General features: G+C 44.1%; 1 protein-coding gene across 1 annotated transcript; it reads left to right on the top strand.

The window, feature by feature from the left end:
* Positions 1-69: 69 nt before the first annotated feature.
* On the top strand, positions 70-21,056 carry ACO2 (aconitase 2; the record flags this gene model as incomplete). Its single annotated transcript, XM_082007826.1, has 18 exons — positions 70-105; positions 5,926-6,068; positions 7,130-7,388; positions 9,635-9,727; positions 11,700-11,858; positions 12,267-12,417; positions 13,697-13,801; positions 14,063-14,154; positions 14,438-14,543; positions 15,634-15,791; positions 16,245-16,318; positions 17,021-17,132; positions 17,315-17,437; positions 17,631-17,786; positions 18,909-19,100; positions 19,919-20,051; positions 20,353-20,474; positions 20,913-21,056. The coding sequence occupies 18 exons, from the start codon at positions 70-72 to the stop codon at positions 21,054-21,056; spliced, it is 2,358 nt and encodes a 785-aa protein (XP_081863952.1).
* Positions 21,057-21,891: the final 835 nt, after the last annotated feature.

The raw sequence follows: 21,891 nt of genomic DNA, 5'->3' as shown, positions 1-21,891 counted from the left end.
CGCGCCGGAGGCTTGAAAGGGGCCGCCTGACGCTATCAGGGCGCGACTTCATCTTTGTCAGTGAACAAAATGGCGCCGTACTGCGTCCTGGCCGCTCGGCTGCGGGTGAGCGGAGCGGCGGGCGGGGGTGGCGGAGGTGGCGGGCGGGAGCGACCGAGCGAGCAGCGGCGGGACGAGGACCGTTACCCGCCCAGCGGGCGGGTGGCGGCAGCCGGCGGGCTGGGCCGTCCCCGCTTGTCCCCGCCTCCGCGTGTAGGTCAGCGTGTCCCCGGCGCGGCCCAGCGCCCCGTTTCCATGGCGATGACGGGGAGGCCGTGGCGGCAGCACGGCCGCCTCCCGGGCCGCGGGGCAGGGCGCCTTCCGCCGCCGGGCCCGGACGGCCCTCAAGGTGAGCGCAAGGTGAACGGGGCGGCGGGGACGCGGCCTGGCCCCGCCGCCTCCCCTGCCCCGGTCGGACCCCGCCGCGGTGGGCTGGGGTCGCTGTCAAACCCCGGGCCCGGCGGGGTGGTGAGCCTGAGGGCACGGGCCCTAATGGTGAAATAAAAAGGCTTTCCCGGGGGCCTGCTTTTTTCTTTCTCTCGTGTTGCATTTGTTCCCCTTGTCAGCGTCCAACAAGCACAAGGTGACTCCTTGTGTGAGTGAGCACATAAGCGCTCTATCTGTTAGCTACTTTGTTTCAAGATTCCTACTTTCAATAAAAACAGAGGCCCTTGAGTGAAAAAGATGCCAGGGTTTATATTATAGATGGAACCTAGGAAGACTGCAAAAGCAACCTGGACAGGCATGTAAATTTTTTTCCAATGCAGCGATAGCAATTTTCGTCGTCTTGTCTTTCATGGCCTCTGAAAATCATATCTGCCTGTGATAGGACCTCACCACAGAGATTCTTTTACTCAAGACATTATTGTCTTTAATGTGTACTCAATAATAAAGATTTCATGATCTTTTAAAGCCTGGAAGGCAAATATCGGGATGCAATTTTCTTTTTTTAGGGCTGCTAACAGGAGTAAGGAAACTTTTGCTCTCCTTAATAAAGTATGTGATGAAGTCAGGCAATTTGACTTCTCAGTTTGCCATTTGTGACCTTGGCCAACATGTTCTGTTTTCTTAGGGAACCAAAGTAACAACTTGGCTTCTAGTATTCTGAAAGTACTTTGTGAAGCTTATTTCATGTTTTATATTACTGACTTACTTTAGAGGTAGGTGTTTTAGTAAAGTATAGCTTTTTTAATTTAAGTAAATGTTACAGAATAGCACTATTTCAGTTAACTTGGTATATTAATTCTTAATTGTTAAAGACTTTTAAATTTATGCTTTGAACAGAAACGACTACTCATAAAAAGAAGGCATATCCTTTATTAGGATAATGAATTGATTCTTGTTTTATGGTGTGTCGTTACATGAGAACAAGCAGTCATTTGCTAAAATTAATATTGTATAATGTAAAACAAAGGCTGTGTTAGCAGAGTAAATATGGTGAATTTAGTATTCTGGGAGGTGGCTGTCTTCTATCAGGCTCAGTGTACATGTTTTTTTTTTTTCCTTGTGAAGGATGAAATCTGTGACGGTAATCAAGCATGCTTCTAGGGGATTTCTTTAGGAGGCAAATTTTTTTTGCATATATATAGCAGCCTAGAGATTAATGAATATGCGGATCACCTTGCCAATTGCTGTGATAGTGCCATCATTGACCATGGCACATGTTATTAACATCAGTTCTACTCATCTCCCATCTTAGAACTATTTTGGGATTGGAACTGCATAGGATCTTATCTCTGAGGGAAATAAATTTGAATTAGCCTGGTTTGGGCTGACTGTCCTATTTAAAGTACAGTTCTTCTAATAGCTCCAAAGAGTCAAGACTGCACTGCTTATTGGACTTTTAGTAGGATCCCATTTCTTGAGCCATGTTGGCTGAGGATGACTGAAAGAGTAGTACTGTAAAATTCTAAACAGTCTGAAGTGTCAAGGTTTTACTGAAGGCCTTGTAGGTAAGTACTGAAATTGTGTGTGGGAAGCTTTGTATATGCTGGCAAAATGCAGTGTTGGCTAGAGCTAAACTGATCTTCAGAACCCTAATTTTGGTTCCTCTTTGGACATGGCTGTAGAAAATTAGACTGCATTTACAATTTGATTATACCACACTGCTTTTTTTAGGATGAATCATGGTGAATCTTGGAAACTTGGCCAATGTTCTTAGATCTGGGAGGATGAGGAAAGATGGTATTATGGGTTTCCGCTAGGATTTCTAGAGTGATTTCCCAGAAAGGAGTGCATGTAGCACAGTTGCTACTGTTTTGAACACAAGCTTTTGCTTACTGGATTAATCTCCCATATCTGCTGCCAAAATGTAAGCTAGTTTCTGAATTCAGACTTCTCTTGCATATGGACCATTCACTGTAATAAGCTAAATGCAAGATAGTGAGCTTTTTGAGATGAGCTTTTAAAATTTATAAAGAAGTGTGGGCTTCCTTAAGGAGATGTCAAAAATAATGACCCATTTAATAGGCTGGCTTTTTGGTGTCTTTTAAGGAAGCTTTCACCTGCCAAAATACCAAAAGACTTAGGATCCCTATAACAATTACTGCCATTTCTTTTACTGAAATCTGAATAAGGATGCTCAGGTGCTCGGATAACAAATTCAATGCCAGATGAGAGGAGATCACTTGGCAGCTGTTTGCTGAGTGATCAGTCCAGAATTAACAGTTGCTGGATAAAAAGGAAAATGTATAGATTTCTAGCTGCCTACTTCCCTTGGTTGTTGGTCTCAAGGCACTTCTCACTACTCAGTAAAAAAAATGACCACAGAAGCCCCACAAACTCAGGGAGGAGTGAGAGGGAATTAAGCTGTAAACTGTTCGGTTTGTGGCTTTTCCTTAGTCTTGTAGTTCTGCCACCTCATTTCTGAGGATACAGTGGAAAATGGACAGACACAAAGACTCAACAAGCGTGATCAGTAATTTATTGTAAAGCTTCTATGAGGAGAGATCAGACCTTTGAACCAGGCGGTGTATGCTGTTGCTCATTGCTGGTGATGGATCCTTAGGCTTGTTGGGTGCCAGCATGAGAACAGCCATATTGAATCAAATTAATTCCCAACAGAGGAGACATGTGGGATGAATTTTAGATCCCAGTAAAATGAAGATACCTCTCTTTTAAAAGGTGCCTTTTAAAAGTCTTACGTAGACAAAAATGATTCTCTAATCTTCTGAAACTGATTGGCCTAGGTGATCATTTTTACCCAGTCTTACAGGCCATCACAGAAACTGACCTTCAGTTTTCCAGACTTCTCTTGCCACCATGTCGAGACAGAATCCTTCACCTCAGATGTGCTCATTTCTCTCCCTTCCCACTTTTGGTAGCCTGAAGTTGTGGTCAAGCACAATTCAGCTACTTTGTATTGCTACTTCTGCAATTACCATTTGAATATTTATATAGTATTTGAATAAATATTAAATTTCACCAAGCCATTTAGTGAATTCAAAAGGTACATAGATGTGTATGTTCAAATGGAAAAGATTTTGTTTGAATTTTATCTGACATGTTTCTTTGCACCTCTTCTTGAAGAGCCTTGCTTCAGCATTTTATCATAATCAGCTTTGGTCCCAGGCAAGACTAGAACGCAATGAAGCTTCTGCCATTGCTTTAATTTGCAAATCTCTCCTCCTGTACTTGGAATTAGGGTGAAATTTAGCTTTCAGTTTACTGGATGACATATGACATGGAGGAACTCAACTTAATCAGTTGTGCTACAGGGTTAGTTTGAGGGGAAGAAGAAGGAATTACTGTATTTAAAAAAAACCCAAACTTTTCTGGTCTAAGGAGGGAATACTTTTTTTCCATGAACATTGAGGAAATCCCTCAGTGGTTTTTCCAGACAATCCAGCAGTCGAAGACTTTCATATGATACTGGCTATCTGGTGAGGTAAAGACAACATTGTCCACAGCATTAATTGTGCTGGGTAAATGCTTAAGTGGGAAGGGGGGAAGACAGAACAAAGCAAATACAGAAGTTACATGGCTACTAGGTAAAGAACAGCTTATATATGTTAAACAGTGAGGAGCTGGTTTCTTTTGTTTTGTTGGTTTTTGGGGTTTTTTTGCTGGTGGAGGAAGGAAAAAGTCTCACCTCTGACACCTGTGATACATTCTGGAAGTTCTAAATTAAAGTGCAGGACAGTGAAATTTGATGACTGGGTTTCATTTGCACTTCTGAGAGAGCAGTGCCCTCTCTTGTACTGCCATGTTCACTTACCTCAGGGTTTTTTTTAATGAAAATGGTGTGCAGCTGCTGTAGGTCTGCATTGCTCTTACTGAAAGCTGTATATCTAATAGCTTAGGACTGTTTGGTAAAAAAACAAACTACATCCTTATTGCCAGTATGCTGTCTATTATGATCTCGCCTAGATTTCCTGAACTTTTTATTGTGTAAGATACTAAGAAATGTTATCAAAAGGACAACAAAACGAGAGATTTCAATAAAAATTGTTGACGTCTCATTGATCATAATTATTTCAGGCAATGTCTTCAATGCTGGTAACAAGAAAACGGGGGGAAAAAATCACAGGGAAACATTAAAAGTTCTTAAACAGATTTAAAGAATCGACTAGCATTTCTGATAATGCAAAAACAGTGGTCGGTATGGTGATTGTGTTCTGCACAAGGAATATTTGCTGATTTACAGTCATAGATACAAAAGGGATATTTAGTGCAATACTGCCATGTTTATTAACCTGTACTTATCAAAGCCTTGTAACATTAAAGTAGAGGATGAATAGAAAAAAAAAAAAGGATTAAGAGTAACATGTAATACTGGAGGAGGAATAACTCTGAACTTCTGTCTTCAGTCTGTTTCCAGACTTCTAGTGCTGATGGCTGAGGCTTTCAAAGGATGTAAGAAATGTATGTGCCAAATCCTTGGAGGTTTTTATGGAGGCTGCCTTCTGACTCAGGTTTTCAAAGCTGTGTGAGAGCATTTTAACCCTGGGCACTGACCTCTCTCTTCTAGGTCAGGTGCTGTAAAGGTGCCTCACTATAGCCTGCCCTTCTCCCGTGCTCCAGGGAACTGTTTCACTGTGGAGGCTGCCAAGCAAAATTTGGACTTTTTTTTTTTTTAATGGCATTTTCTGCTGGTGTGTTCAGCCAACAGTATAGTTCATCTGTCCTGCTGTTAACTCACCTGTAGGGCAAGTGCAAGGCTTTTCTTAGGGGAAAGGTGAGGATGCCTTTGTGAGAGTGAAGATAAATAGCACATGGATCTGCGCAGCCAGGTTGGCTGATGTGTTTGTTCCGTATCTCCTGCTCTGCATTACATCATAGACCAGGCACGTACATCAAAGTCGCTCTAACTAGCATTGAAATGCGGCTCACCTTATGTGAAAATAAAATAAGCTTTGTAACAGTATGCAGGGACCCTGCATAGGGAACTTGGTATGTGATGGTGGAACAGAGGGGTATCTACTCAGTTCCATACTGTGTCACCTGCCAGTCCTTCAATATAAACTCAATATCAGTGAGCAAATACAAACCTGGGGTTAGCTTGCTTTGGAAACTGTGTAGGTTCTTCTCCACCATGGCTGTGATATGTTAGGAGTACAGCAAACTGGTGTTTTCCTAAGAATTATTTCAGCGTTGCCTGAAAGCAGATTTCTTACTGAAAGTGTAAGGCATCTGGTGCTATAAATAGAAATGTAAAATAATGTGGTAAATGCTACCTGTTCTGGGTAACCTGGTGTCTCGCTGTTTAACATAATACACAGTATTGTACGGTCAAATGTTCATTGGGTGCCTTTAAAAACCTTTGCAATTTTTCTGTTCCTCAGCCTGTGAAATCCCAGGAATAACAACTGAAAAACAATTGGTTTATTGATATGTTATAGGAATTCACTCTGCAAGATTCCAGTGCTAATACTCTCCTTTTTCCAGCATGCCTTGAATAGTGGGATACGACGCTACCATGTTGCTCCTGTCCTGTGCCAGCAGGCCAAGGTGGCCATGAGCCACTTTGAGCCTAATGAATACATAAATTATGAAAAGCTGGAGAAGAACATCAACATTGTCCGTAAGAGGTAAGAGTGGAGGAGAGAAGGGGCCAATGTGCAGAATTCAGCTCTGCAGTGACAGGAGAGGGAGAAAAAATGCATGGAGCTCTGGCAGAGGGAATATTTACTAGGGAGAGCAGCCATGAGCAGTGGCGGTCACAAAGGTAGTGCAATGGGAGTTGTAGTGTCCCCAGGTGGTGGGGGGGCACCGTGGGAAGGGTTGAAGGTTACAGTGAAGCACTGCGACAAGCAGAGGAGGTGCTAGAAGGGGCTCTGTCCTCTTTGTTTAATGCCCTCTTTGAGAAGCCTTCGTATTGGCTCTTGCATCTTTCTGGGGAAGCAGCATGTGGGCAGTGGTCATTATAGGCTAACGCTCCTTTGCACTGTGTTTCGACAGTGAATGTCTTCCTGTGTTCCACTGTAGGCGTTAGGCACAGAAAGGAGGGCTAGGAATTTGTGGCATATGTAAACATAGTGACCTTAATCTGCTGATAGAGGCTTGTGTGCCTACTAAGTTGTCATTCCTGCTCCACTTACCTCAGCAGTGGTTTGTATGACATGTCCTTCAGTCTTTGTGTCCTTTGTTAAATGTGGTAGCTCTCATTTCAAGTCATTGTATCTACTTAGTTAATTCACAGAAGGTCTCACCACTGACATAAATAGGTTCCTCAACTGATACAGGTACAGGATGAAAGGTCTGAGGTCATGAAGCTCTGGTTAGTTGTACTTGCTTGCTGTGGGATCTGGTATTTGTGAATTGAATCTGACCTCTGTCTCATGTCCACATTTGCTGTCCTGAGGTATGACTCAAGAAATGAGCAGAGTTAGTGTTTCTTATACTGTATAGGAAGATTATATAAAAGAAAGTATAATGTGACATCAATCCATATACTTTTGAACTTTCTGGACTGAGCCCTTGTTTTAGCTGGCTGCCCGTTGATATTTTAGCGCTCTAAGAAGAGCATGCAGGTTTCTGTGTGTTAATAGGTCTTAACAGCCTGAGCGATATAGGGAAGCATTCTGTTACATGCTTAAAAGGGCAAAAGTTGAAGTACACAAGACGCAAATATTAAAGTTCTTTTCCCCAGGCTTGACCGTCCCCTGACCTTGTCTGAGAAGATTGTATATGGACACCTGGATGACCCAGCAAAACAAGAGATTGAGCGGGGCAAGACCTATCTGCGCTTACGGCCAGACCGCGTGGCCATGCAGGATGCCACTGCTCAGATGGCAATGCTACAGTTCATCAGCAGTGGGCTGCCAAAAGTGGCTGTGCCTTCCACCATCCACTGTGATCACCTCATCGAAGCCCAATTAGGTGGTGAAAAGGATCTTCGAAGAGCCAAGGTCACTATTGCAGCGACTTAAATTCTGTCTGTTTGAAAGCCTCTTTCCACTTGAGGGAAGGGTTTTGGTTTTTAATTTTTTTTTTTTTCCCCAGAAGGACAGCCATGAATCAGATACAGTAACAGATTGCCTGTGGTGGTAAGCTCTGTAGATAGGTCAGATGCAGTAAAGAAACAGAGTAAATGGATCTTTGGGAGTTTTCCAGCTGAGGTTCATCCGTTACATGGTTTAAAGGACCATGAATGTAGGAAATGCTAGTCTTAATCTGTTAATGATGGAAGCCCAGGTCAAAAGTGTGTTCTAGAGAGTGAGAAGATATTTCAGCAAAGGGAAGAGGAAAAAATCTATTTCAAAGGGGAAAAAAAGGAAGACAGATTACTCTAGAGAGTTATGCTCTTTATGCTGCAGTATGGCGGCATGAAAAACTTCCTGAACATGTGTCTGCATTGCACTGGCGTATCCTGTAAGGGTGGAGCAAATAACTACTTTCATTTCCCAAACCGTTTGCTAGTAATTAGCTGAAGAACATTAACTGAGGCATGTGCAGCTTTCAGGGCTAGCGAGGGCAGGTCTATAGAAGCATGGAGGATGTTACTTTTTATTTGGGAATTTCAGTGTGTTGTTTCACTGCCTTTTTTAATTTTTCCACTCACTGTTTTACTGATTATTCCTCTGCAGGGGCTTCTGTTACATATAGACACATTCACCTCTGTCCTACATACCACAATGCATCTGCCAAGGAAGAACATGCTCTTAGCATAGCAGGGAGGTGGGAGAAATGTTGTTACTCCAAGCGGACCTAACCTAAATCCATTGTCAGAGACATAAGGAATTGTGCCTTGGACATTGATAACAAAATTTACAAACAGTAAACAGTTTGTGGGGGCTCAGATGCATTTTAAGATCTTAGTCCATATCTATTCTTGGAAACTCGTGATGTTGAAGTAACTGCTTCTGGCTTCCTCCTTCAGGCCACAGTAAAGCAACTTACACCACCCAGGAGTGAATTTGGGGAGATGTTGGTCCGCTTGTCTCAGTCTTAAGTTGTGCCCAAGTTGTGTGATTAAGAATTTGGGACTTAGTAAATGTGACAGTTTCTTTTGTTCCCTTCACCTCCTGTCTTCCCCTTCCCCCTATTCCTGCATTTGTTCTCTGTGGTGCAATTATATTCTCTGCAACCCTGAGCTGAGCCGCGTCCCTCCTTTGCCATCCGCTCTGAGCAGAGCAAGTAAAGGTCCTGCCTTCTTCAGACTGGGTTCTGCTTCTGCTATTGCCAGTTGGCACACAATGAATGCTGGCAGGCCAGAGGGTGATTTGGATCTGCTCCTGGCACATCAGCATGTTTTACTGGGAGAGGGATGCACAAACAGAGTGAAGTGACCTGACTCCCAGTGGAAAGCAAGGCTTAAAGAACGGCTGCTGCCTCATGGGAAACTTCAGCAAATGTGTGCTGAGACAATTCTTCCATTATCTCCAGTTTCCCCCTTTCTCTTTATTCTGAAGTGTAGCATGAGAACAGTCTTTAAGAAACTCTCTCCTCCTAGTGCTTATCTTATCTACTCTGCCACTCCTCTGCCAAGAACTATCAGGAGAAAATAGTGTCATACTTCCTTGACAACCGTGGTTATTCTCACAAGCAATTTTCATGGCGTGACCTCCACCAGTGATGGTGATAGTGCAGCAAGAAGGGCAGCATTGTGTGAGTCTTACAGGGGACTTAGTAGAATGAGAAATGACACGCACCAACTCCCCTGGCAGCGAGCAACTTCCAGTTCCATTTCTTAATCTGTAAAAATAAAGCCAAAATGCTTATCTAAGGGGTTTGAAATGTCTGCAAAGTATCTGTAAAGCAAAAGAAACAGCTGGTAGAGGAGGAAGGAGGCGCTAGAAGAAGAGAGGGAAACAGATTAAAAAAAAATAACCCTGAGAATACAAGAAATGAACAGAGCATTTTCAAATGCCTTACTGGCAGGGTTTTCCTTTAATTGTGCTGTTTCCCTTGAGCTGCTTGGAATTGGAAACTTAAAAAGATGCCACAGGTTGGATGAAATTAAATGTCCTGTTACAACTGACTGGCAGTCCCTTTTGGTTTTAAAAGTGTGATGGGCACCTCCCTCTAGCTGCTACAAAACTGTGGAGCAAACTATGGACAGGCGTGAGAGGGAAGGGAATATGTCTCAATGAGCTCTTGATGTATGGAAGAACAAAATGCGTTACTAATACTATGCATTTCCCTGTGTGAATAGGACATAAACCAGGAGGTGTACAACTTTCTAGCAACGGCTGGTGCCAAGTATGGAGTGGGATTCTGGAAACCTGGGTCAGGAATCATTCACCAGGTAAAGTGTGTGTGGGGGTGTTTGCAGTCTTTGGACATGGCAGTAGCTCTTTTACTTTATGGAGAAGAGAGAGCTCAAGTGCAAACCACTAGAGAACTTCACCAGCTTAGGGAAACAACTTGCTTTCCTTGAGATGGGTGAGGTTTCTTGCTTGCTCTCCCTTAGTTATCTTGACAACAGTGGTTTTTCTTAAAGGTTATTTTGCTCAGACTGTAACCTGATGCATGATTAGGTAGCGCCAACAGCATGCCATGTGAATCACAGAAGCCTGAAATATCTTAACTGCTTGTGGGCTGGCTCCTTTTGATATGATTGGGACAGTAAGGTGATGCCATGGAGCTGGCTACATAGGGCTAATTTGAATTGCTTTTGGTAAGGAAAGCAGCTTTGGGAACATCTTTTTTAGGGTTATTTTGTATGTGTTTGGTTCCATAAAAAACAGGAGAGTATATAAGGACACCAAAGCAAGCAGCTTACATTAAGTACTGAAGAATGGCAACACATAACAAGTTGCTATGTGAACTGAATAAAATGCAAAACCATTTCCAACAGTTTCCAAGTATGAGATTCTCTTGTTATAGCATCGCACCTTAAAAGAACATAACTGTCCCAAGATAACTTACCACTTAATGAGGCTTTTTGTTTTTTAAAACCAACAACTCTGGCAAGATTTCCCTAGCTTGCTCTTGGTTGATTTGCTTTGTGGGTCCAGTAGACATTTTTCATTGTTCCTCTGAGTCACAGGCAGTAAAAATTGCAGTGCAGCATGACGCAAATGGAGTGGAGAGGGGAATGGATGACATCCTGTCAGCAGGGAACTTGTAACCAGGTGCAGTCAAGAGTTCTCTACTATGTTTTTTTAGCTACTAAATGAGTTACTAAGGTTACTTTAACTTGGTGTGACGCAACAGAGAAAGGAAATAGAACAGGTAAACTGTCCAAAAGGTTGTGGAAGCGCCTCGGGTAATTTGTGCTCTGAAACCACTTGTAACATCTGTCATATGGCAACATAGCTCCATGCCATGGTTACCAGCTTTCTTGTGGCTGGCTTTCTCTGGCTGGAGAAAATTGGTCTTGTATAGCTTCAGAGGCCAAATCTGGCAAAGTGGGTCCTTGAAAATGACCTTTCTCACGCAAGTGTATTAATGTGAGTTACAGGCAAATAAAGCTGGAAGTAGTAGAGGCAAAACCTTGGTCTTCTCAATAAAGGACCACTTTAGTTCTGTACAAGCTGTTCTGTAATGCACGTGCTGTGAGTTCTGCGCTTCCCAGAAAAGCTGTCCATAGTGTTGGTATGGCATGTATACGGTGAGAAGTTCATTAGCTTCAGTTCTTTACTGTTTTGCTACTATAGAAAAGTCATTATTTTTCATTAAAAAACTGTTTTGTGGCTTTGCTAGTAGTTGAAGAGTCTCGGAAGGAATCAATAGCAGCAAGGGAAGGGCGGCCTCTTGGTGTATTTGTGAGGGATTCTTCTATGTGATTAGGTTTTGGTGGGCAGCATGGATTGGAGGAGCCTGTTGGTATTCTGCTGCTGTGGGAGCATAAGGTCTATGAAAGGTCTCGCTAGCATTGGATAGGTGAACTGGCTTGCTCAGCAGTTGATCAAGGGTTTGGAGACTAAGGAACAGACTCTTGAGCCCTAATAAAGGTAGCACGTTAGCAAAAGCATAAACTGGAAGGAAGAGGTCTTCCAGTGAAAACAGAGAGATAAATTTTAAAGTTTCCTTACTATCCTGGGATGAGCAATGATCCTTGGGCTGAGACTTGGTACCTTGTTCTGTCATTATAACCTGCACAAGGAGTTTAAAACACAAGCAAATTTACAGTCCAGAACAAATTCAATTACTTTCTTGCTACTGAAGTCTGCAAATACAAACTAATCTAAATTCTTTTTCTTGTCTTCTTTCTTGCTGTCTTCCCCCTCCTTTCCCAACAATCAAGCAAGCAAACAATCCGTTTTTATTTTCAGATCATTCTGGAGAACTACTCGTACCCTGGGGTTATGCTGATCGGCACAGATTCACACACCCCCAACGGAGGTGGCTTGGGAGGAATCTGTATTGGTGTGGGTGGAGCTGATGCTGTAGATGTCATGGCAGGAATCCCTTGGGAGCTCAAATGCCCAAAGGTAGGAGCAAAAGGAATACTGATCTTCAATATGAAAGGAGAGAGATAAGATATGTAAGAAACATTAATCTTGAGGTATTATGTATATAAGGCACTATACACTATTATGGTCTTGTTTGTAATCACACACTGGCTTAAACAGCTGGTCTATGATTCATTGGCAGCTCTGAGTTTCCATTTCCAGCCTTTTTTATGTAGGGACTGAGAGCAATAGGTAAGTAGTGATCTCCATTCAATTGGCCCTGTCAGTGGTTTCAGCCCTTGTGCACATGTTCTGGTAACTTCAGGATTTTCTCCTTTTGCTATTGTGACCACCCAGATTCTTAGGAAAAATCCTGAGGAATTGTTTTGGCTGCTGAAAAGAAATGGTGTCAGTATTTTTATTTTTTTCTCCATTAACGTTGCTCAGGTTATTGGTGTAAAACTGACTGGCAAGCTTTCAGGCTGGAGTTCTCCTAAAGATGTGATCCTGAAAGTGGCTGGCATCCTCACTGTCAAGGGTGGAACAGGCGCCATCATTGAATACCATGGGCCTGGTGTGGATTCAATCTCTTGCACTGGTAAGACAACACAAATCTTGTATCTGGAGTGGATTGCTGTGTGTATGTAGAGGCTGGGAAGGGAATCAGACAAGAAGTGCTAAATGTTCTCCCCTAGCCTGGCCAGATGATTAATACATGGCAAACTGGGAGAGTGGGTGACAGTGGTCTAACAAGACAGCACTGCCTCTCGGTGAACAAGTGACCTTTCTCCATTAAATCTTGTGACTTTAAGAACACCGAATGGTTAACTGTGAAGAATCCTGTCAGATGGTGCATCAGGGTAAGAGTAAGGATGGAGGTATTCCGGCACATATTTAGAGGGTGGAGACGTCAGAGGTAAAGGATGACATTTTCAATTCAGCCTAAAATAGGCTGAGGAAAGAAACAGGTTGAAGGGGATACATGTATGAGAGCTGCTGAAGAAAAAGCTTTTTAGAAAAGCAAGGCAGAGGGGAGACCAGAAAGCAGTAGTTTGTAACACACAGTCTTACACTAGCTAATTTTGGGTCTTGGGTGCTGAATTTGAGCAAGCAAAAATTGCAGTCGTCTGTAATGATGCTAGTTACGACCAAATTACGAGAAGTGTCCTGTCCTTTGGCAGGGGAGTGCAGCCTTCAAGCTGGGCTTCTCCTCTCCATTTGCATGGCTTGGCTACAAGTTGGAATATTTGGTTTTACAAACTGAGAGCAATTTGGGATTTTTCTTCTGTGAAATCAGAGGAACTTGACTTGTGATACCTGCTTCTAGCTTGTTAAATGTAAAACAGCAGCTTCTACAGCTTCATTGCTGTGTCCTTGAAAGGCGTGGGTGATCCCAGTGCTGTGAGCAAATGGGGTTTTTCTTACTGTGTTCCATCACTGGAAGCTTTTTATTCAACCCATTAAACTTCTCCGAATTTTCTGGCACTTCCAGGAAAGATAAATGAGATGGTAGGGAGGGACAGGATACTCATTGCAGGTAGCAGAGACACTGCTAACTGCTGTAAATGTATTTGGTGCTCAGTGCAGACAGGGGGTTCCCTGTCATCCCTTCCTGTATCTGCAAGAATCACGGTAGCTTTCAGCTCCTTCCTTGCAGAAAAGTCTGGTGGCAGACACTGTATTGATTGGAATCATTAGGGGCTCAGCCAGACATTATGTAGTCAGTCTGTCCTGTCTGCTGTGGAATTAGGTTCCTGTGGCTAATGCCCTGGTCTCTCATGGCTTTGCTGTCTTTTCCATGGACTGACTTTTGGACAATTGGATGATCTTGCACTTTCTCATTGACCCTGTGGTCTCTTCTCCCACTCCTTCTCTAGGAATGGCAACAATCTGTAACATGGGGGCAGAAATCGGAGCTACCACATCAGTCTTCCCTTACAACGCACGGATGAAGAAATACTTGGGCAAGACTGGGAGAGCTGGTAAGAGGGTTTGGGGGTTGAAGTAGCTAGAAGTGTGGGTTCAAGTGAAGGTGTATTCTGGGAGCAGCATCTTCCTCCAGTGGTGTCTGATGTGACTTCTGACCTTGTATGGTCCCGTAGGTCATCTGGTACAAGCGAGGAGTCTGTAGATGAAGTATATGGGGAAGTATACGGTGGGCCCTCTGTGTTTAACCATTCCAAGCTTTTTCTTTTCCCTCATATTTGCTGCACTTTTCAGATCTCCCTTCCTTCTTGTTCCAGACATAGCTGCGCTGGCAGACGAATTCAAGCAACACTTGGTACCGGATTCTGGTTGTCAATATGACCAAGTGATAGAAATCAACCTTAGTGAGGTAAGGATTCTTTCCTACTTGCCGTCTTGGATGTTGTGATGTGACTCTGCTTTGTGTGAATGAGGACCAAGCTGGGATTTTGATGTGACACCCCTGGCACAGTGCTAGAACATATGAAAAACACTCAAGTCTGCTTCACTGACAGCTCCTGCTCTGTTGTTTGTGTAGGAGAATCCTATTTAAACAGCTTCCAGATAGAGCTATGAAAGGAATTGATTTGCTGCTATGTTTGGGGGTTTTTCTTGGCTGCTGTAATTTCTGACTTTGTCACTGTTTCTTAAAGCTGAAACCGCATATCAATGGACCTTTCACACCAGACCTGGCGCACCCTGTGTCAGATATTGGTGCTGTGGCAGAAAAGGAGGGCTGGCCTGTTGATATCAGAGTTGGTGGGTAGCATTTGCTCTTTCCTCTGCCTTCATTCCTGTTGCTGTCTTGGGATAAGCGGTTGGTCACATAGCTTGGGATCCAGTCCTTTAATAACTGCTCTGTGTCCTTTGACTTTGCTGCAGTGTCATCTCTTCATTGCTATACAAATTTGCTGGGAAGAGTAGTGACCATCTGGGCCAGGTGTGTGGGATGAGATCTGAGATAGTTGGAGGGATTTTAATCTTAAGAGGCAGACAGGTTTTTTTTTCTTTCCTGCAAACTTTTGAATGATTGCGTTGACAGGAATGTTACCTGTTGAAGATCACCTTTGTTAAAAGTCTGTTGCATGGATATGTCTGTTGCAAAGATCTGTCAGGAGCCAGGAGCATGACTGTCAGTCCTCCCAGCGGTTGGCTATTGAGCTCTCAGGGCATAGTAAAGTTAGTACTTGCTGTCCTAAAGAGCAGGCTTGGATACTTATATACTCACTTGTGGGACGGTAACCTGTCGGCTTGGCTTCTCAAATGTTGCTCACTGGGGGGATGAAAAGAATGCAAATACATTGTAAAGGCCACATCCCAGGTAGGAAATGTCTTATTCGATAGTGTTACAAATAGGATCAAGAGCAGCTGTAACTGGAAGAGAATTTATTTTTTGCTGGTTAGCACCAGAATGGTGTCAGGACAGTGTATGTCCTCATGTGGTCTTCGTACTGTAAAAAAGCATGCTTTCTTTTCATCACTTCCTCCATTTCTTGCCATATTGATTTGAAGCCTTTTCTGTCTTTGTGGAACAATACCCCTCTGTGGTAATTTGCTTAACCAAAGTGCAAGTAGGCGACACTCTTGTAAAACGATAACCAGACTAGTGACCAGGTACTGTGTTTGGACAGTGCAACTTCCAAAGCCCGACAAGGGCTTGCTTGTGACCGCAGTATCTTGCTGGGAAGCTGGCAGGGTTAGTACCTGAAACTGTATCAGACACCTTGTCAGCAGAAAACATGATTGTCCCTTGGTAAGGGGATCTCTCAGCTGAGAGATGAGTCAGGGAGAAGATCCCTAGAACAAGGGGCTGCAGTAACCACCTCCCTATTTCTGTCAAACACCACAGGCTTGATTGGCAGCTGCACCAATTCCAGCTATGAGGACATGGGACGCTCTGCAGCAGTAGCAAAACAGGCACTGGCACATGGATTGAAGTGCAAGTCTAAGTTCACAATCACACCAGGCTCAGAGCAGATCCGTGCCACCATTGAAAGAGATGGTTATGTGAGTATAACTGCTCTTTACGCTTCCAACCAGTAAGTGTTGAATTCTCTTCCAGACAGTACTCAGGAGTCCAGAGGTAACTGAGGCTTGCCTGCATTTTCACCAGTTCTCTCCTCAGATGGACAGGAAGTGTGTAGGATATTAATCAGACCAGCCACTGCCCTTCAGTCAAATATCTGCAAGTAGCTGGATTGCTCAATTTGAAGCAGGTAGAGAATGGGAACATCATGGCAAGTCATCCTGTGCTCTTCCCCAGTGTTAACTTACAGCTTTACTGGGATCAAATGCCATGTATTTGTAAAAGTGACTTAAAACTTGCAAGTGGAACAAGGAGGGGAATTTTCTCAGGCTTAGTGCTTTCAGTTAGAAGGCAGATGTCCTCTTCCCGAAAAAGCAACCCCAGATACTTATTCCAGACTTTCTACTAGTAACAAAGTTGTTCTTTGTCCCCAGGCAAAAATCCTGCGAGACGTTGGAGGGCTGGTTCTTGCCAATGCTTGTGGGCCATGCATTGGCCAGTGGGACAGGTAAAGTGAAAGATGAACCTCACTGTAGCTTTGTATCTTTTAGCTCCTAAAGTGCACTGTGAAGCCAAATTTGATTGTAAACGTTAACATGCTGGGAATTTAAAACAAATGCTTAAAAACCCATTGGCCCATAGCTGTCTCATGTGCACCAGAGGAGGAGAAATGAGAGACTGCAGATTTATATTGAGCTTTTAGATGAATGAAGCTGCAGAACGGCCACAAGTGTGGCCACAACTGGAGGCTTCTTATAGTAGGCAAAAAATGGGGAGAGGGGCTTGTTACCTGTCAGAGTGGACTGGAGTGGTCCTTTTAAAATAGAAATGAATTGGTCCAACTGCAATCATTGGAGTGGCAGGGAGGAAAATTCCCAATAGAAGTGATGGGAAACATATTCTTATGTGACTTTATCATTGCTAATGGTGGGATGTCCAAAGGCAAGGTACTTGGTTGATTATTGTTTAGACAGTTCAGCTGTGCTCAACATGGGCTATGAAAACTACTCCAGGAACCAGCGTTTTACTTGGTTTTGCACTGTCCTTGGTTTTGAGTCTGTGCTTAAGGGAGGAAAACATGTCCAGGCACTGATTCATGATTACAAAAGATAGTGATTGCTACCAAAACCAAGCTGGGGGATTTTAGCAGTGAGACATCTAGAAGCAATACTCCCTTTGGATTTGATGACCATGTTTATTTTTTTCACAGGAAGGACATAAAGAAGGGAGAGAAAAACACAATAGTTACGTCCTACAACCGGAATTTCACGGGTCGCAATGATGCCAATCCAGAGACTCATGCATTTGTGACCTCTCCGGAGGTAAGAGACAGCCAGAAGGAAGCTGTGGAATAGTTCATGGTGTCTTGCGAGCTAATTCCTCTGCCTGCAGAAGAGGCCCAGTGTAGCTTGGCTGCTGGCTTTGAGACTGTTAGGTGTAGGACTTTCAACTGAAGAGATGGGGGATAGAATATGCCTTTAAAACTGTTATTTTTTTCTTTCAGATTGTCACAGCCCTGTCCATTGCTGGCACTCTAAAATTTAACCCTGAGACAGATTACCTGACAGGAGCAGATGGGAAGAAGTTTAAGCTGGAAGCACCTGACGCCGATGAGCTGCCCAAGCTGGTAACTGCTCAGCCTGGAGGCGGAGGGAAGGCCTGTCACTAGCAGTGTTTTATATGTAGTGAGGGAACTTTCATGCCCTGACCTCTTCCTTAGTGTTAAAGCTAGAACTGGTGCAGCTGCCTGTATTGGCTTGTTCTCTTCATGTGCTGTTGGGGATGGCTGAGGCTGATGATTTTCCTTTCTTCTTTGGAAGGAATTTGACCCAGGCCAGGACACCTATCAGTACCCTCCCAAGGATGGCAGTGGGCAGCATGTGGATGTGAGCCCCACCAGCCAGCGCCTCCAACTTCTTGAGCCCTTTGATAAGTGGGACGGCAAGGATCTGGAAGACATGCTGATTCTCATCAAGGTCAGGAGCAAAGTGGGGGAACACCAGCTATGACAGGACTGCTTGAACAGGGGTTTGCACATCAATTGCTAGAAGCTTTGGATGTGCCTTTGAGCTATCTGTGATTCACTCCCCTACAACCACTTTGTTACGGCAAGTGAAGGAAGGGTCTTCCTTCCTTCCAGGTGTTTCCTTCTGATACTGCTTTCTATTCTAACTGAGGGACCTCTCCTTTGGAAGAGTGGTTAGCTAATACCATGAAAAAATGAGACTTGTACTATAATTCTACCCATACCATGCAGTCTGCAGAATTTGTCCCAGTTATAACCTGAAGCAGAAAGGTGGATGGGTTCTTTAATTAGAAACTGACTGTTTAAATTAGGTCATTAGGAAATTCTCATCCATCAGTACGTGTGTTCTCTTCCTGTTTTATAGAAAGAGAAATTACTTCGCAATAGTTAAATATTGCATTTCAGTCTTTTAATGAAGACATGGGTTTCTCTTCACTGCTGGTGGTGAGTTAACAGGATGAAAATTTCAGTTAATAGTGATGGGTTCTGAAATGCAATCCCTTAGGAATTGAGCTTCAGGAAACATTGCTGATTCTCAGTGGCAGAGAGTTTCAGGTAATCCCAAGGGCCACATTGATCTGTGCTTGAGTTTCTGACACGGGCAATTCCTTTGCAAGCACTTTGGGACTTAGCAGTTGGAAGGTCATTATCTCTGGTTGGGAATTCTGTTCTTAAAAGCTGAGAAGGCTTATGTGCAGATTGGAAACTTAGAGAAAACTCCTGGCATCTTGCTGAACTTCCCCAGCAGGGAGGCTAAGCTGTAGCAGGAAGGGCTTAATTGCTTTTTGTACCTGAAGAACCTGCTGCTGAGGGAAGTGAGGACGTGGCAGGAGGTGTCATGTCTAAGCTCATTTTTGTAATTTACCTTTGGAGCAGGGATGTCCTTTCTACCCAACGTATGCAGGATGACCATTGTGTTCTGCCTTAACAGTGTCTTGATTCTGTAACGGATTCAATTCTGTTGGGTTCGTGCCCTTAAAAAAGACATGTGCGGATCCTTCAGAAAAAGTATTGAGGAAGGGTCAAATCACTGATCCATCCTAAGGCATTCTTCTCTTCTACTACCCTTTAGGTAAAAGGGAAGTGCACCACTGACCATATTTCTGCAGCTGGACCATGGCTCAAATTCCGTGGCCATCTAGACAACATCTCCAACAACCTGCTCATCGGTGCCATCAACATTGAAAATGGCAAAGCCAACTCTGTGAGGAATGCATTAACCCAGGAGTTTGGGCCAGTCCCAGACACAGCCCGTTACTACAAGGTGAGACTTTACCCTGATGCATCTATTTTAAGAGGATGTTTACACTTTGAGCAGTCTGTGCCAAGACTGAGGATCTCAGCCTCCTGCTCTCAAGTAACAGCAGCTGTGAATTCACTTGGCGTTGAAGCTTTTTCTTGGGACTTAACTCTGATGACAGCAGTTCCTGTAGGAGATTCTCTCCCTACCTGTTACAGGGGTAAGGATCTTGTGACCCAGAGGGGACCAGAAATCATAGACAAAAGGGGAAGAACTCCTTTAGGCACTGCACACCTTACAAGGCACGGGTGTCATCAGACTGAAACTAAAGCTCACCTCCTGGAGTGTTTCACCTGTGACTAGTCTGATATTTAAATAAATTCTAATCTTCTCTCCTTCATTCTTGAAAACTTGGCTTAGAACCTCAAGACGTGTCCTTTTACCCTCTCGACAGCTTTGCAGTGGTCTCAGATTGGTTCTTCCAGTAGACAGAAGTTAGTTTTCCATATTGCTTCCAGAAGTAGAACAGGGATCATGGCTGGTGTGAATGCTGCTCTGGCATGGGACCATGGAAGGAAAGGTGACAGCAACGATTTGCTCTGGTCCCAACGGCAATCCTCCTCAGGTCTCATTAGTGAAGGGTGGCAGTGCGTAACTGCTGTGAAGCACTTAATTCCTTTAGTTCTTCCTTCTTCAGAACCAAAGGGAGCCTTCTGGGAGAAGGTGTCATAGCACAGCAATGTCAGTAGTGTAGCACTGAAATTAGGTGTGTGGGTGAATATTTGTTGTTAATTCCTCACTTGAGTGACTGCAGAAATGTAAATCTGTTTCTTTGGTCACAGAAAATGGGTGTCAAATGGGCAGTTATTGGGGATGAAAACTATGGTGAGGGATCAAGCCGGGAGCATGCAGCATTGGAGCCACGTCACTTGGGTGGCAGGGTCATCATCACCAAGAGCTTTGCCAGGATACACGGTGAGTCGCACTTCCCCTGTGATGTGTTTGGTTTTGGTGGAAGCGGTGTTCACCTTGCCCCAGGTCTCAACACCTAACGGCAGGAATCCCACCTGCTGACAGATCGCATGGTCCCTCTTGTCAGGAATCCTGTTACATATCTAGTTAGGTATGCCACAAACAGTGGATATGCTGATTTTGCTACAAAGAGAGTAATTGTTGCTGGAATACTACTCTGAGAAGCACACTGCGCAGCCAGAAGGTAATCCTGATCCTTCGCAGTGTGTTGTTACAAGCGTGTCTGGTGGTTTGTTTTCCGCAGAAACCAATCTGAAGAAGCAAGGTCTACTGCCTCTCACTTTCGCTGATCCAGCGGACTACAACAAGATTCATCCTGTAGACAAGCTAAGCATTGTGGGGCTGGCAGACTTCGCACCTGGAAAGGTAACTGTCTGGGTATCTTCTTGTTGCACTCAGTAGGGCACGGATGTGCCACTGACTGGGAACGGTGCTGAGCTGCATGCTTGGGGCCTGAAGCAGCACAGGTACCCGCGGGCAGCGCAGCCTGCCAGCCAGATGAGGTGCTTGGCACCAGTGGTCTTGAGGGGCTAGAGAGCAAGTCAGAATCAGACTGCATTACTCTGAATGGTTACCAGAAAGCCTGGTACAATATTCTGAACTCCTGGACTTGCTGCCTTAAGCACGAGTGCTCCTTAGAAGGAACTGCATCCCTACTTCTATGTTAAGACTCACCCTGAGCTATAATCTTCCATTTTCAACCCTTCAGAAACAATGTAGGAATCTTTCTGGAAGAAGCTTCAGTTAACTTGCTCACTTGAAAGAGAAGGGGGGCAGGAAATAAAAACTGTCTTCTTCCTTTAGCCTCTGAAATGCATCATCAAGCATCCCAATGGGAGCCAAGAAACAATCATGCTGAACCACACCTTCAACGAGTCACAGATAGAGTGGTTTCAAGCTGGCAGTGCCCTGAACAGAATGAAGGAGCTGCAGCAGAAATCAAGCTAAGTGCGCACAATGCCCCCAGTGCACTGGACTCGATTCAGCTTTGGCATTCTCATGAAAGTGCAATTCCATGCCTACTGTTGGAATAAATGTCTGATCAAATGTAACCATAGCTTCCTTTCTGTTATGGTACTTCCTCTTCACTGACACTATGAAAAGGGAGTGCGGTGGCTAGGCTTACTTTTGTCTTTTAAATTCCCCAGCTCCCTTTTTCTATTTTGGCTCAATTTCAGTTGTTCCACAGTTATTTATATTTGGAAATAACCAGCTAAGGTGGGCTTGTCTGCTCAGTTGGTTGTTTTCTGCCCATCCTGATGGCTAAAGAAATAAAATGAAAATAAAGAATGTGACCATCTCTTCTGCCTCATATGGTTATATTCAAAATCCTGTGCTTCAGCCTCTGCTGTTGCTGGGAGGGTGGGAGAGAACTTCTTGGAGATACGAGATGGTATTGGCCCAGTCATTGCTGTGCACAAAAACACATGGTAAAAAAAGAGCCCTCAGCTGTGTCACACCATTTATCCCTTGACATTAAATCTACTGCAGGTTTCACTCAGGACTATCACTGCCTTCCCAGCTACACACCTGTCCAGGGCAGCAATGACAAACTTGCAAGGAACAACTGATTTAGACACTTTCACAGCATCATGCAGTAAACTAGGTTCCTCATGCACAGCTTGCCTTCTTCCACAACAGGATACTGATGTGGAGGAGCATCTTGTTAAATCAGTACGTAAAGCCCTGCAGCTACCCCCCTGGGAGCTCTGGCCCTGTGAAATGGGTCACAACAGCTACTTGGAGGTACCAGGGCTCTCCCCCCTTCAGGCACTACCCCAGA

The sequence above is a fragment of the Phaethon aethereus genome (genome assembly GCF_964289735.1).
Source record: "Phaethon aethereus genome assembly, chromosome: 1".
NCBI lineage: Eukaryota > Metazoa > Chordata > Aves > Phaethontiformes > Phaethontidae > Phaethon > Phaethon aethereus.
Note: the sequence above shows the minus strand (reverse complement) of the source record. Positions and strands in the feature narration are given on the sequence as shown.